Source organism: Urocitellus parryii, chromosome 13 (assembly GCF_045843805.1).
Source record: "Urocitellus parryii isolate mUroPar1 chromosome 13, mUroPar1.hap1, whole genome shotgun sequence".
Classification (NCBI taxonomy): Eukaryota; Metazoa; Chordata; class Mammalia; order Rodentia; family Sciuridae; genus Urocitellus; species Urocitellus parryii.
Window position 1 is genome coordinate 37,816,320 of NC_135543.1, and position 13,753 is coordinate 37,830,072.

Consider the following 13,753-nt stretch of genomic DNA (forward strand, 5'->3'; position numbering starts at 1 on the left):
GAATGACCTCTGAACTTCTTGTTTTCAAATGCCACAGAGCCTCTGTCCTTCCCAATCACCCTAGATAATATCTTCAGTTGCCTTCCACACCTTTAACCCCATACTATAGGCAATCTGTCACTCATTCCTACTAATTCTGGGTTGAAAATACGTTTGGAATTCATTCTTTTCATTTTCAAGGCCAATGTACAAGGTCAGACCTTTATCTCTTATCCCAGCTACTGAGACTGTCTCTTCTCCATCTCCCAGTGCCTTATCTTTCTGCCTTTCCAATCCATCATTCACAGGGCTACTGGCTCCCTTAAGGAAAATAACAACTATATTTTATTTATTTATTCTTTGTAATCTCTTGCCCTCCCCTCTGTCCAGACACTAAAATATTTGTTTAAATTATTCTATGCATGACACTTCTCATTTGCAAACCCTTTGATGGAACCTAATGGTTTCAGAAAAGGTTTAAAATACGTGGCTGACTGGAAGCAGGTCCCTGAGGTTATAGAACAATCTCCTCAACAAGGTATCCCACCACTCTCCTGTGGACTATTCTAGTCCTACAAACCCACTGCATCAATGAGGACAATAAGCAACGGGTCTTTGGAAATGCCATGCCTCCATGTGTAAATGCTCTTTCCTTTGGCTGGAAGAAGTTCCAGGTTCAACTTAAACATCATCTCTATCATAAAATCCTCTCCAGTACTACTACATTCAGGTTACATCTGTGCTGTCAGAGAACTTTCTTCATACTTCTATTCTAACATTTATGTAATTTAGCCTCATCTTATATGACCTTGGGTATAGACCTACCTAGTAATTAACCTTCTTTCCCACTTTCCCAAGTGTAGCATATTTCAGTATGAGATTGCCTTTCTCCTGTTAGTCCTTCCCAAGATCCTTTCTTGTATCCTCTGTATTTAGCAAAGCAAACAGCATGCAATACATGCTCTGTAAATATTTCTTGAATAAATAAGTAATTTCCCAAAGGACTAAATGTTATTTGAGGAGAGGAATTATGCCTTATTTGTGTGTATTTCTCAGAGTAACTAGAGAAATACTGAGTCACATAAACTGCTGCAGCTTGAATAAAATATTAGGCTTGGATTCTGGCCTCCTGACTTACTGAATGGTTGGCTAACCCTAGGACACTATGTCATTTCTGCATTCCAAAAATATCTACTGAACACCTTGTATATGCCAAACTCTATTCCTGGGGCCAGAGACAAAACTCAAAACAAGATATTAAGCTAATAAGTCAATCCTCTCAAGAAGTTTTTCTAGACATCTGAACCTATTCTCAAGCATGCTCGTAACCAGAGAATCAACAATGACTCCTCCTTTTATCTTGCTTCAAGGGTTATTTAACAAAATGTAAAACTCTGCATTTTATTGTACTTCAATTTTACCTCAATAAAGCTATAGGAATAAAAAATTTAAAATGCTTAAGAAAAATGTAACACTGCCAGGAGGCTGGCTTCGGTGGCCCAGGCCTGTAATCCCCGCTACTCGGGAGACAAGAAAATCACAGGTTTGAGGCCAGCCTTAGGAATTCAGTGAGAACCCATCTCAAAATAAAAAAAAAAAAAAAAAAAAAAAAAATGACTGGCGATGTAACTCAGTTGGAAAGCTCCTGAGTTCAATCTCCAGGACCAAAAATAATAATTAAAAAAAAAAAAAACCTGCTAGGAAGAGGAGTGGTGACAGTGACAGTGACAAGGAGGCTGATGACTGCATTCTCCTCCTCCTCTGTAATTTCAAGGTCAATCCCCCAAAGGCCATAGTGTGCCACTTTCGGAAATAACTAATACTGCTTACTAGCTATTCTTTCCACTCTCATGTTTCCCATCACAACCCCGCCTCTCAGTACTGCCAGAATACTGTCTGGCCCGCAACATTAAAGCTCTACCCAAAGGCCCTCAGTGGCTTCTTACAGCAGACACTAGGGGAGTACAGTTCAGATTCCAGCTTCAAACTGGAGACTCTTCCAAAATCTACTCCCAATGTGTTTCCAGAAACATTTGTTCTGTTCTTCCTACATTCCAGAACCCCTGCCAAATTAGCTTTTGACATTTATATCTTTGGGCCTTTCTTGGTACTTTTTCACCTACTTTATTCATATTCTATGTGTACATCAACATTCAATTCAAGGATCTTGAATTTGTCTCTTGATTTTTCCCTTTGCATAAAAATCGTGACTCACTGCAGAGTGCCAGAGTGTGCAGGCTTGTAATCCCAGAGATTTGGTAGACTGAGGCAGGAGAATTATGAGCTTAAAGCCAGCCTTAGCAATTTAGCAAGGCCCTAAGCAACTCAGCAAGACCCTGTCTCTAAATAAAATTGCAAAAGGGCCGAGGATGTGGGCACTTCTGGGTTCAATCCCCAGTACCAAAAAAAAAAAAAAACAAACAAACAAACGCAATTCATTTTTGTCTTTTTCCTCTAAGCTTATCTGTCTCTACTTCATGTTTTAGTTATTCACAAAAAAGTGTATGCATCCAACTAGAGCATATTCAATCATTAATTCCATAACCGCTCATTAAGCATATACTATCTTTCTATTTTCCCAAAGCACATAAAATATATTCACAGTGAATGGTAAGTAAATTTTTGTTGAGTGAAGGCAAACTCCCAAATGAAAATGTATCTGGAAATCAAAATAATCTTTTTCTTAGTACGAACAACAATCACCACCAAAGAGATTCATGGGAACTGTAACAAACTATTGCTTATCATATTTAAATATTATGAAAGGAGATGGGTAAGATAATAGAAAACAGAAACTAATAAAAACCTAAGAAAACTTCTATAAGGTAATATGGATCTGCCCATGAATGTACCTATCATTTCAAAATACAAATTCATAAATACACATCTATTAATTAAGTCCATCAAATGGAAACAATATACAGCATCAGAATTTAATGAAATGAGAATAACAGAAGAATGTTTCAAGATACCACTCAATAATTTCTGTGAAACTTAATAAAAGTTTATGTGATGAAAAATTTTTTCCCTTTGCTTTCCTAAGGAAATGGCTTTACAAGATGATTGATGCCTGCTATTACGGGCCTATATTTGTATTTCCTTATTTTTAGAAGCTTTTCAAAAATATACTTAGAGCATTTCCAGTTACACTAAAAAGAAAGATAAAAGGTCATTATTTATAGGCAATCATATTCATGATGATAGACTCTCAGAAAGCAAATGCAAACATAAATTTTAAATGCATTTTGGAAAGAGTTGAGAATAAAAACATTTACATAATTTCTTAGAAACCCTGGCTTTTTATTACTGAATTTCAATATTCCCTCCAGGCAAAGGAGCAGCTACTTCAAAGATTTATTTGATAGTGGAATGTTTGATTTCTTTGCTTTCCCTTCCCGGGGTGGAGGTCTATAGTTTTCACTCTACCGCAGAACACTGCATTTTAAAATGAGAACTGGCTCTCTATTAAGAACAAAAACATGGTTCCATTCTTGGCAGATTAAACAACTAAGCCAATGACAGCAATAAATAAGTAGATATAAATAAATTTTATATATATATATATATATATATATGTACTACATTATGACAAAATAGACCATTGAGATATCAGTCATCTCTGAGAACAGACCTGCCACTTCATAATGTGACTAGTGACTGATATCAAATGTCTAAAACTTCTACTTACCTGCCTATCCACTTCTGGAAGCAAAAGCAGGAGATATTGCTGAAAATGCTGAGGTAAGGAAGCAAACGTATGTTTATTTATTAATGCCCTCAAGTTAGTGTTGACAAGAATAGATCCTGGGGTTTCTATGTCAATGTCCTCAGCTTTGGTCCATTTCAAGTGTCCTGTGATGAACAAGCAAGAGGTACGAATTTACTACAGATTGAGGAAAATACACATGCACACACATATACGTATATATTGAACATATATATATATATATACATATATATATATATATATATATATATATTCAATCATATGTTTAATTCTATCCCTTTGAAAACGATATTTTAAGAAGAGAAATCTACAAAGCTCCTTTAATTATGTTTGTCTGGCACTGGCAAGCCTTAATTTCCATAAGAAACATTTCACTCAGTGTCTTCTAATTTTTTTTTTTAACTCAAAGGATGTCCCAATAAAGAAACATTTTATTGAGGAACTTTTAATTAATCAGAATTTTAGAAACTTTGGAAGCATAAATGGTAACAACTACAATTGATATAAGTTCTGTAAGACTGATAATCCATGATGACAACGAAACAAAAATGCTGTTGACGTTATGTTCATTTTTATTTTTGGTGGTGCTGGAAACCAAACTTCGAGCACACTAGGCAAATGCTCCACTGAGCTACATCCCCAGCCAGATGCTGTTCATTTTAACAGAGAAAATGGCAACAATAGTAGCTGTGTGTTCACCATGTTTCAAGTAGTACACTAAATACTGGGTTATTTCAGAAAATTGCTATCCAGTGTATTTCTGAAGGCGATAATTTACAAAGCAAATCTTGATAAAAAATATTAGCTGCAAGATCTGAAACACAAATGAACTCTGAAGGATAATTTCACAACTCAAGGCACACTTATGTCCAACAGAAAACCACGTGCAGAGTTCACAACTCAAAATCATAACAAACTACAAAATGACTCACCATAAGGGACAGTCAGCTGACACACTAAGGAAAAGAATGACTATGCTTAGTTACTTGAGCTAAGAGATCTGCTCACCTGTCATTATAAACAGCATGTTTTAAATCACAGGTCAGCAACTTATGATCCATGAGCTACTGCTAGTCCAATGCCTGTTTTGATAAATACACTTTTGCTAGAATATAATCATGCCCAGTTATTTATATTCTGTCTATGTCTGCTTTGCACTATAATACAGAATTGCAGAGTTTTAACAGATACAATGGTCTGAAAAACGTGCAGTATTTGCCCTTTAACCCTTCACTGAGAAAGTTTATTAATCTTTTGTTTGAAAAAATTAAACAAGAAATATTTTTAAAAAGGATAAACAGAACACTATATGATAAAAAGAATGGTCATATCTTAAACAGAACTTCCAGAAATGAAATTTAGCTTTTAGAAATAAACACAAATATTCATCGGACACAGCAGGAAATAATTATTGAATAATCATCAGATAGCACTGAAGAAAATATCTAGAATGTAGTATAAATATGATGAGTCTTCAGGGTATGGTGGCATACCCTAGTGATCCCAGCTATTAGTAAGGCTGAGGCAGGAGGATCTCATGTTCCAGGACATAGTGGGAAATTCATTGAAGCCCTCTCTCAAAATAATAATAAAATAATAATAACAATAATAATAATAAAGGGTAGAATATAAAAATAATGCAATCAATAAATTCAAATGAACAAGTTTAAAAAAATGGCTGAAGATACAGCTTACTGGTAGAACAGACAGCTAGCATGCTTAAGGCCTTTGGTTCACTCACCAGTACCGCAAAGATAAAATTGAATTAAATGATGAGTCAATTTAGAATAGGGCAGAAATACAGAGACCTGGATAAGTAGTCACAGTGTATATCTATGGGAGTTTCAGAAAGAAAAAACAGAGTATGGCAGAGAGGCAACATTTGAATAGTTAGTTAATGAATGAGATATTTTAAATATTTTAAAATGAGTTCTCAGAAAAAGCAACTTAATCTCAAGAAAGATAAATGCCCATTTCCATTCCTCTAACTGATAGGTTGAAATGTCCAAACATCCAAAATAAAAAGGAGTATCTTAAAAACCATTTGGAAGAAAAGATACATTATCTCTAGAGAGATGACAATAAGATAGAAACTTTATGAATAAATAAAAGAAGACACTGGAATATCTTCAAAGGGCCAAGAGAAAACAAATGACAATGTAGAATTTCATCTGCAACTGTCTCTCAAAAATTGGCAATGAAATAAGGACATTTTCAGTGCCCAAAATTGAATTCTAGTCCTCTGAGAATCTTGCTGAAATAACCACTAGTGGATCTTCTTGCCAAATAAAGAAATTCTGTCAAGGAAGGAATGACAGGGCTGCAGAAGCAATAGTAAACTAAAAGACAATAAGTATAATAGGTATGGATTGCTCCAAACACTAATTGTAAAAAATAATGCGAATGACAGATGAGTTAAGACAATGTGGAAATAAAATACTTCACAGTAATTTTGCATGCAAAGTGGGAAGATGTGACTCAAACGAGAGCACTACAAAACACTGACATTGCGAACAAGACACATATGAACTAATTTTTTTTTTTATTTTTTACATGTAACATAGAAAGAAGAAAAGTATAACCTCCAAATAAATGGATGGAAGGAAAACTTAGTTAATCAAAGGGTAGGCATAAAAAGAGAAAAAATAAAATTCCAGCATAATCACGATAAACGTGACTTGATTTTTATGTTAGACTTAATAAAATTCAGGTACATGCTGCTTTTGAGAGATAGGCTCAAAACAAAAATTACATGGAAAGAATAAAAATTAGGAAATAAACTAAGAAATACAAATAAAAAATTCCAAACAACAACAACAATCCCCCCCCACAATAACACAAGATTAACATTGGAAAGATAAACAAATATAGAAAACATTATTGGGGATGAGAACAGTCATTCTATAAATGTATAAGAAACGATACACTAGAAACATATCATGACCTTGAACCTGCATCCATTTAAATGTGACAGCCTCAAAATGTAAAAGTGAGAGAACTACAAGGAAACTGAAGTCAAAATCTAGAAGGGAATCTTAACAGATATTACTAAAAACTGATGGCTCAGCTTTAAAAATAATCTTACAAACATGGGGGGCTTTTACAACTCAATTATCACTCTTGTACCAATGAATTTAACAAAGAACACTGCACAGAGCCTTTAGAGAACTCAATTGTTTTTTTTCAAAACTCAAGAAATAGCAAGAAAAAAATAAATCACCATTATGAGTCTTAACAAACACTGAAGATTTAATATAAAATCTCATCTCTCTGTCCAGAGAGAAATAAAGTTATATATCATAATGTAAAGATAGCAACTCTTCAAAGTTTGACACATCTACTGCATATTTGGATATTCAAAAGCATACTTGTAAATACTTCACAAGTTAAGGAGGGAACATAGTAATAGAAACTTAAGGGATAATGACAAAAATATGTAAAATGTGTCTCAACTGGCTTTAAAGATAAATTGCACATATCAAAGGATGGGGGGAAAGATTGATAATTCAAGATTATCTAAGTCCTGAACTTCATAAATCAACCAAAGAATGAACACTCAAGAAGGGAGAGATAAAAAGTATAATAGTAGACGCTCATGAAACAGAAAAGAACAAAGATAGTCAATAACAAACAGATTGTTTCTTTTTTGAAATTAAACTAATGAAAACTGATATTCCTAGTGAGAGATGGCATGATTATGTGCAGGAATTTTTAAAAGAACATAATACTGGATATAACACAGATTTAAAAGGTAGATGTGATTAAAAACAGACCTAGAGCACAATATAATACTCTGACTTTTGTCAGTACATTTGTAGAGCAATAAATTATTTTAAGTTGATGAATTTCCACAGTTTAAAAATAGAAAATATGAATGCATTTGTAAAAAAAAATTATTAAATGGATCAGCAAGCAACCCTTAGCACATATACACAAACCACAAATTAAAAATGGTACTAGAGATGTGGGCCTGGAGACTCTCTTTCTGTACCTCCTCTCTGAAGCTCTTCCACTACTTTATAGCATAGATTTCAGAGAAGAGGGAAAGAAACAAGTTTCTAATTTCATTCTATAAAATCATTATAATCTTTATTCCAAAATAAGTACTATATGAGAAAATAGAATCATCAATCTCAACACAAAAATTTTTGGAAGTTGAATTAAAAAAATCTAACATTTTTTAGTCAAGTTGATAGGTATATTGATGGGTCATTTTCTTAGCATCTGTATTTTTGAAATATTTCACAATTAAAAATAAAAACCCTACATCATCACAGAGAGAATTTGGAAGTTGGAAGATCTTTCTTTTTTCAGCAATTGAAGAAGAGACAAGAGCTAAAGAAATGCTGGGAAACCAAAAAGGGAGTTTGTTTAACTCTATTACATAGTCTAAATAGTCTCATATAAAAGTATTCAGGTAATTTATAGAGAGTGTCTCTGACTGGAGGGGAACATTGGGAAAATTTTTTTAAAGGTAAAGAATTCTGAAAAATATTCCATGTCAAGCAATGTAAGAAGTAGGACCCATACTGTTACTATGTAGTATGCTTCAAAATCTTTGAAGAGCATCATAGAAAAAAGGAAGCATCAGACAGTCACTTCTTTCATGACAAAGCCAATAGAAGATCTATTTCAAAGAAGTCTACCTAAGCAAAAATATGTTTTAAAATGTTGGAACAAAGACAAAGCAGCTGAACCAAATGTGTTACCACAGAGGATGTTTAATTTCATTTTAATTATCCTTACACATGTACTCTTAATTGGCTTAAGAACAATCCAATTATATATGATTGTCTTATCTCATTAAAGCTGGTACTTCCTATCTCCCTACAGTACCCAGAGAAGGAAAAAGATGTAGTCATTTTAGTGTTGAATTCTCAGACATTCAGCCTAGAGGTCTGAAGTATCAGAGGCAGGGTGAGGGAAAGAGGAGAAGCCACAGTGGCTGACCTGCAAGCTAAGTATCTAGGCTATCCAAAACGGTTGGTCATGGGGTCTGAACCCAATCAGGGTTAGGCTAATTCTCTGCTATTCTCGATGGGGGTGGGGTGGGGTCTGAAACCCCTAATCTGGTCTCAGAACCACTAAGTATTCTCTGGAATATTTAGTCTTTGGAGCACTTATTGATCAAGGGTATTCTGTTGTTAATATTTCCAGAAGGGAATAAGCATAGAAATTATGCATCAAAAAGGAGGAGGAGGAGGAGGAAGAGAAAAAAGGAGCACAAATGGGAGGAGGAGGAGGAGGAGGAGGAGGAGGAGGAGGAGGAGGAGGAGGAGGAGGAGGAGGAGGAGGAAGGAGCACAATGTCAGGCAGACCAGGCAAACAAAAGGAAATGCCCAAACACAGGCCAGATTGAAAACCAAGAGGTTCTTTATTGTCTCAGGGAAAGTGGAGAGAAATGTCTCTGAAACCGAGCTCAAACATAGAGGGAGAGGAAAATGGGCTTTCAACATAAAGAATAAGGGAAAAAGAAGACAAAAACTGCATCATAAATAGGAATGGAGCACTGAATTCATTAAAATACAGTACCAGGGTTTAAAAAAAAAAAAACAACCTATGGCCATAAAGGTTAAACCAATAAAATGCGAATGCCGTCCACCTATTATGGGCCAGGCTAAATGGCCAATGACCAAACACATTCCATTTTACTTTGAGACTCCATGTCATGTAAGAAATGCTTCTCCCATGGGAAAGCCCCACCTCTGTGCCCATTAATAGTTACCTAGCATAGCATACTTGGCAACACAAAGTAGCAATTCTTATACAATTGTACTCTTTGGTTTCCATTTTTCTTGGGCAATGTACCTTGTCAGAGATTGATTGTCTAGACATGAGTAACCATTTTCTAACTTGTACTGAACAGAGTCATTTTGACCCCCACTTCCCTTCTGCTTGCTTGCTGCTCTGCCAACCTGGAAAGTCCTGTAGGAAATGCCAATGTACCCATTGCCTTGTCTCGCTAACTGCCCAATTCAGCTTCTGTACAAGCTTGCTTGCAGCTACATCAACCCAGATGAATTTTTTGCCTTTAAGTATCCAAAAATGCTCAGGCTCGGGGCTGTTCCTCCCAGAGGCAGTGATACTCCTGTGGGGAGCAGACCGTCTGGTTAAATAAAGACTCTTCAAAATGGACAAAACTGGGACTTGCTGCGTTTTCTGAGGGACCTGCCTTCATGTTTAAAAAATAATATAACAAAATCATGGAGGTAGTGAGACTGTAAAGACAATTATTTCCCTTTTATAATATATTGCCCAAAATTGAAATGAATAGTTAGCAGACAATCATTCCTATTTATTTTTCCTAATTTTATTATCTTTGGAGACATATGACTATATCTTGGGGCAAATATTTAACAATTTTGGTCTTTTTGTTTTACTTCTGTTTCTTAATTAGCCTAAAATTAATTAAATTTAGTACTTCTAATTAAAGTGGAAAAAATAATGGTATAAAGTAAGATCTGGCTATGTGTGCACATTAAGAAATATTGATGTTTATAAAACAGAGAACAATAATCTTGGATGAGAGGGTATAAGAGTATTGTTCAGATTTCATTCATACTATTCTGTACTGATTTATTTAAAGAAGGTGTAACCATTTAAAAAAACCAGAATAGTTAGTAACTCTTTACTACAAAAATATGAAGCCAAATATGTTCACGTAACTATATGAATGAATTTCAGAAGTTGGGCTCAATGAGGACAGTATTTAAATCCCCCCTCAGAGACATCCCTTAGCAGCTTGGGTTTGCTTACCCAGCACTTTTTATCGGGTGTTATTCGGTGGGAAGAAATATAATTAAAAACTAATTTAGATTCATGACCCTGAAACCAAGGAACTTTTAGGAGAAAATGTTAGAAAAAGAAATACAAAACAAGAAAGAAAGGGATAAGCAAAGCACAGAGGATATTTAGGCCAATGAAATTCTTCTGTATGAAGGTGACTTTGCCATTATTAAAATAATTATTAAAACAATGGCAAAGTCACAGTCTGTTTGTGAGAACCCAAAGAATATACACAATAAGGGTGAACCCTAAGTAAACCATTGGGATGAGGATGTGTCAATGGAGGTTGACCAACTATAATAACACATACACCCATGAGGCACAGAATGTCAATAGAGGTGAAGATTGTATGTGTGGGGTGGGGGGGGGTGTGGATAGGGGCTTGGGGGTCTCTGTACACCAGCTCAATTTTACTGTGAACTTAAAAACTGCTCTAAACATAAAGCTAAATAATTGCAAACATATGAAGCAAGTGATAAGACAGTGTATCACTAAGAAACTTTTTTTTTGAAATGTTCACAAATTCATGCTCTTAGTGCTATAAAGACAGTGACATGATTAAGTATTAAGGTTTTCTCAGAAAACTCCATAGGGGAGGCCTTAAAATAATAAGTTTTATCCTTTGCAAAGACAAGAACAGAGAACATTGAAAATACTGATTAGGCAAGAAAAAATCTGTATTTTCAACATCATTTGCAGCCACACCTATCCTGCATCTCATCAGATGAGGTTTCTGCTCCGGTTATTTGGTAGACTAATGCTTAGTGGCCTGAGATAATAAAAGAACCCCTGTAGACATGGTTAGAATCTGTTTTTATGCATATTGGAACTGTGTTTTCTACCATGCTTGACTCAGAAAAAGGAGAGGGACAAATTTTTTGTTTGATTATACCATCATCAGAGAAATACTATTTAGAATTATTTTTTTCAGCTGGACTTACTCATCCCACATTACCAAGTCTGTTTATCAGAGGGCTCCTCAGGGAAATACTCAGTTTTCACATATAACCTTGGCCGAGAGTAAAGGAAGGAAACACCTACATCAAGAGCTGTGGGTTCTCATGCTGAATGACTTAATTCTCATATGAACATCAAGATTACCATCATAATTACAATGGCTGAGGAAGGCTGAAAGTCATTGTAGTTGTTGCTGTTATTACTACTACTACTACTACTACTACTAGTACTACTACTACTAGTACTATTTTTTTAAATTGTGTAGCTGGTTATTATTACTACTACTACTAATAATAATAATAATAATAGTAATTTTTTAAATTGTGTAGCTGGGAATCCTCTCCAGGGAAAGTGGGCATATGAAAGTGTGTGGGAAGGGCTATGGTGGGTTCCCTATTGAGTTCAGGAAAACACAGGGTTCCACTGTGTGCTTAACCACACAAGCTCATTCATTCAATTTCAAGAGCCAAGTAAACAGGTTGACTACCCTACAATTTGACAAATTAAGTGGTTTCCAGATATCAAGAGGAAGCACTTGGGGGAGGATTAGAAGTATTTTTGTTATTGTTGTTATTGTTGTTTTGTTTCCTATTAGGGAAATCTCACAATAACAATGACAATTTAGACTTACACTCTGAAGTTCAATTCTGATTGGACGTTGTTTCAGAACTCTCAACTAATTAGAGCAGACTGGTGGCATTTGTTTTCATTTCAGAATGTTTTCCACAAGTTAGGACCTATCTAGAGCTATGCCTACCAAAAGGAGGCAAGCAAAGTTAAAACCACACTTCAGATACTATTTGAATTAGACATGGGATTTAAGTGGGAGAATCAGATGAGGAAGAGCTAGCTACTGCCATTTGGCTGGCTAAGGGCTGAGGGGTGGGATCTTTCCTGTGCACTGGTTCAACAGCTACACAAAGGCCTCACAAAGAATGACCTTCCCCAAATACATAGAGGCATTTTTATCCAAGGACACATAAGTAGCAGAAACCTACTAGATGTATCTTTCATCCAGATTGAATGAAATTCAGTAAATCTGAATTATTCATTCATTCAAAACTAACTCAGAAAATATTAAACAGGAGGGATATAATGGGTACAGTAAGGACTGCAAAGATCCATAGGAAGGTCACTGTTTCCAAGGAGCTAACAACTTAATGGCAAAGAGAGAGCAGAATATTCACAAAGATGCCTCATAGGGAACTAAACATCCTGATTCTAATAGAACATCAAGAATATCACCACTGTCTGGGAACAGGTATATTTAAGGTCCTTTCTCCCAGTTTTCTTTTTTTCATGTTATACAGCAGGGCATAAATTGGTAGCTTAATAAGCACTTCTGACCACACTGGCACAAAATAGGCCACTCTGTTCCACTGCTTGCCAGGTCAGGCTGTCAGCTGCAGTCCTTCCCAGTAATCACCTGCCGTTTGTTTTGGACAGGTTTCTACCCTAATTGACTTATCTCAGATCCCACCGTTTCCTGTCCCTGTTATCACAAAGGACACAGAAATCTATACCTCTGGCACCTGCACTGTCAACACCAGGTAAACTCCTCATGACATTACAGAGCTGGGTGCTTCTCGGTGGTTCCTACATGGGCAAAATACAGGCTGGATGATTTGACATTTGGATTCCATCCAAGATGAATGGCTGGGACTGTGGGGCTAGATATGCCTTGGCTTGTATGTTAGCTGTGCCATTTATGAGCAGCCTTCTTAACCCTTCTGGGCCTCAGTCTCTTTATCTATAAAATAGAAATCACTCTACTATACAAAGCTAAAGAAAGATTTAACTGAAATAACATATCAAAATGCCTAGACCACAGTATTAAATATGACCAGTGAACGTGATTTCCCTTCTCCCTTCCTGCACTGAAGTAGATTCATTATTTCTCCTATTTGTACTCTAACACAAAGCAGGTTAAAAATGACCCTAGTTAATGATGATGAACATTTTTTAATGTATTTGTTGATTGATTTACATCATCTTCAGAGAGGTGTCTCTTCAGGTCCTTGGCCCATTTATTGATTGAGTTTTGTTTTTTTTTTTTTTTTTTGATGTTTAGCCTTTTGAGTTCTTTATATACCCTAGAGATTAGTGCTTTATCTCATGTGTGAGGTGTAAAGATTTTCTCCCAAGAGGTAGGCTCTCTATTCACCTCACAGATTGTTGATTTTTCTGAGAAGAGATTTCATCTCAGTCCAGTCAGAATGGCAGCAATTATGCATACAACCAATAATAAGTGTTGGTGAGGATGTGGAGAAAAAGGTATATTCATACACTGCTGGTGGGACTGCA

General features: G+C 35.6%; 1 protein-coding gene across 1 annotated transcript in view; it reads right to left on the bottom strand.

The window, feature by feature from the left end:
• Nucleotides 1–13,753, bottom strand: part of Asxl3 (ASXL transcriptional regulator 3) — a 101,473-nt gene that overhangs the window by 54,630 nt on the left and 33,090 nt on the right. The window contains exon 6 of the mRNA XM_077792402.1: nt 3,668–3,831. Within this exon, the coding sequence (XP_077648528.1) occupies nt 3,668–3,831 (164 nt within the window). The remainder of the gene's footprint in view (nt 1–3,667; nt 3,832–13,753) is intronic.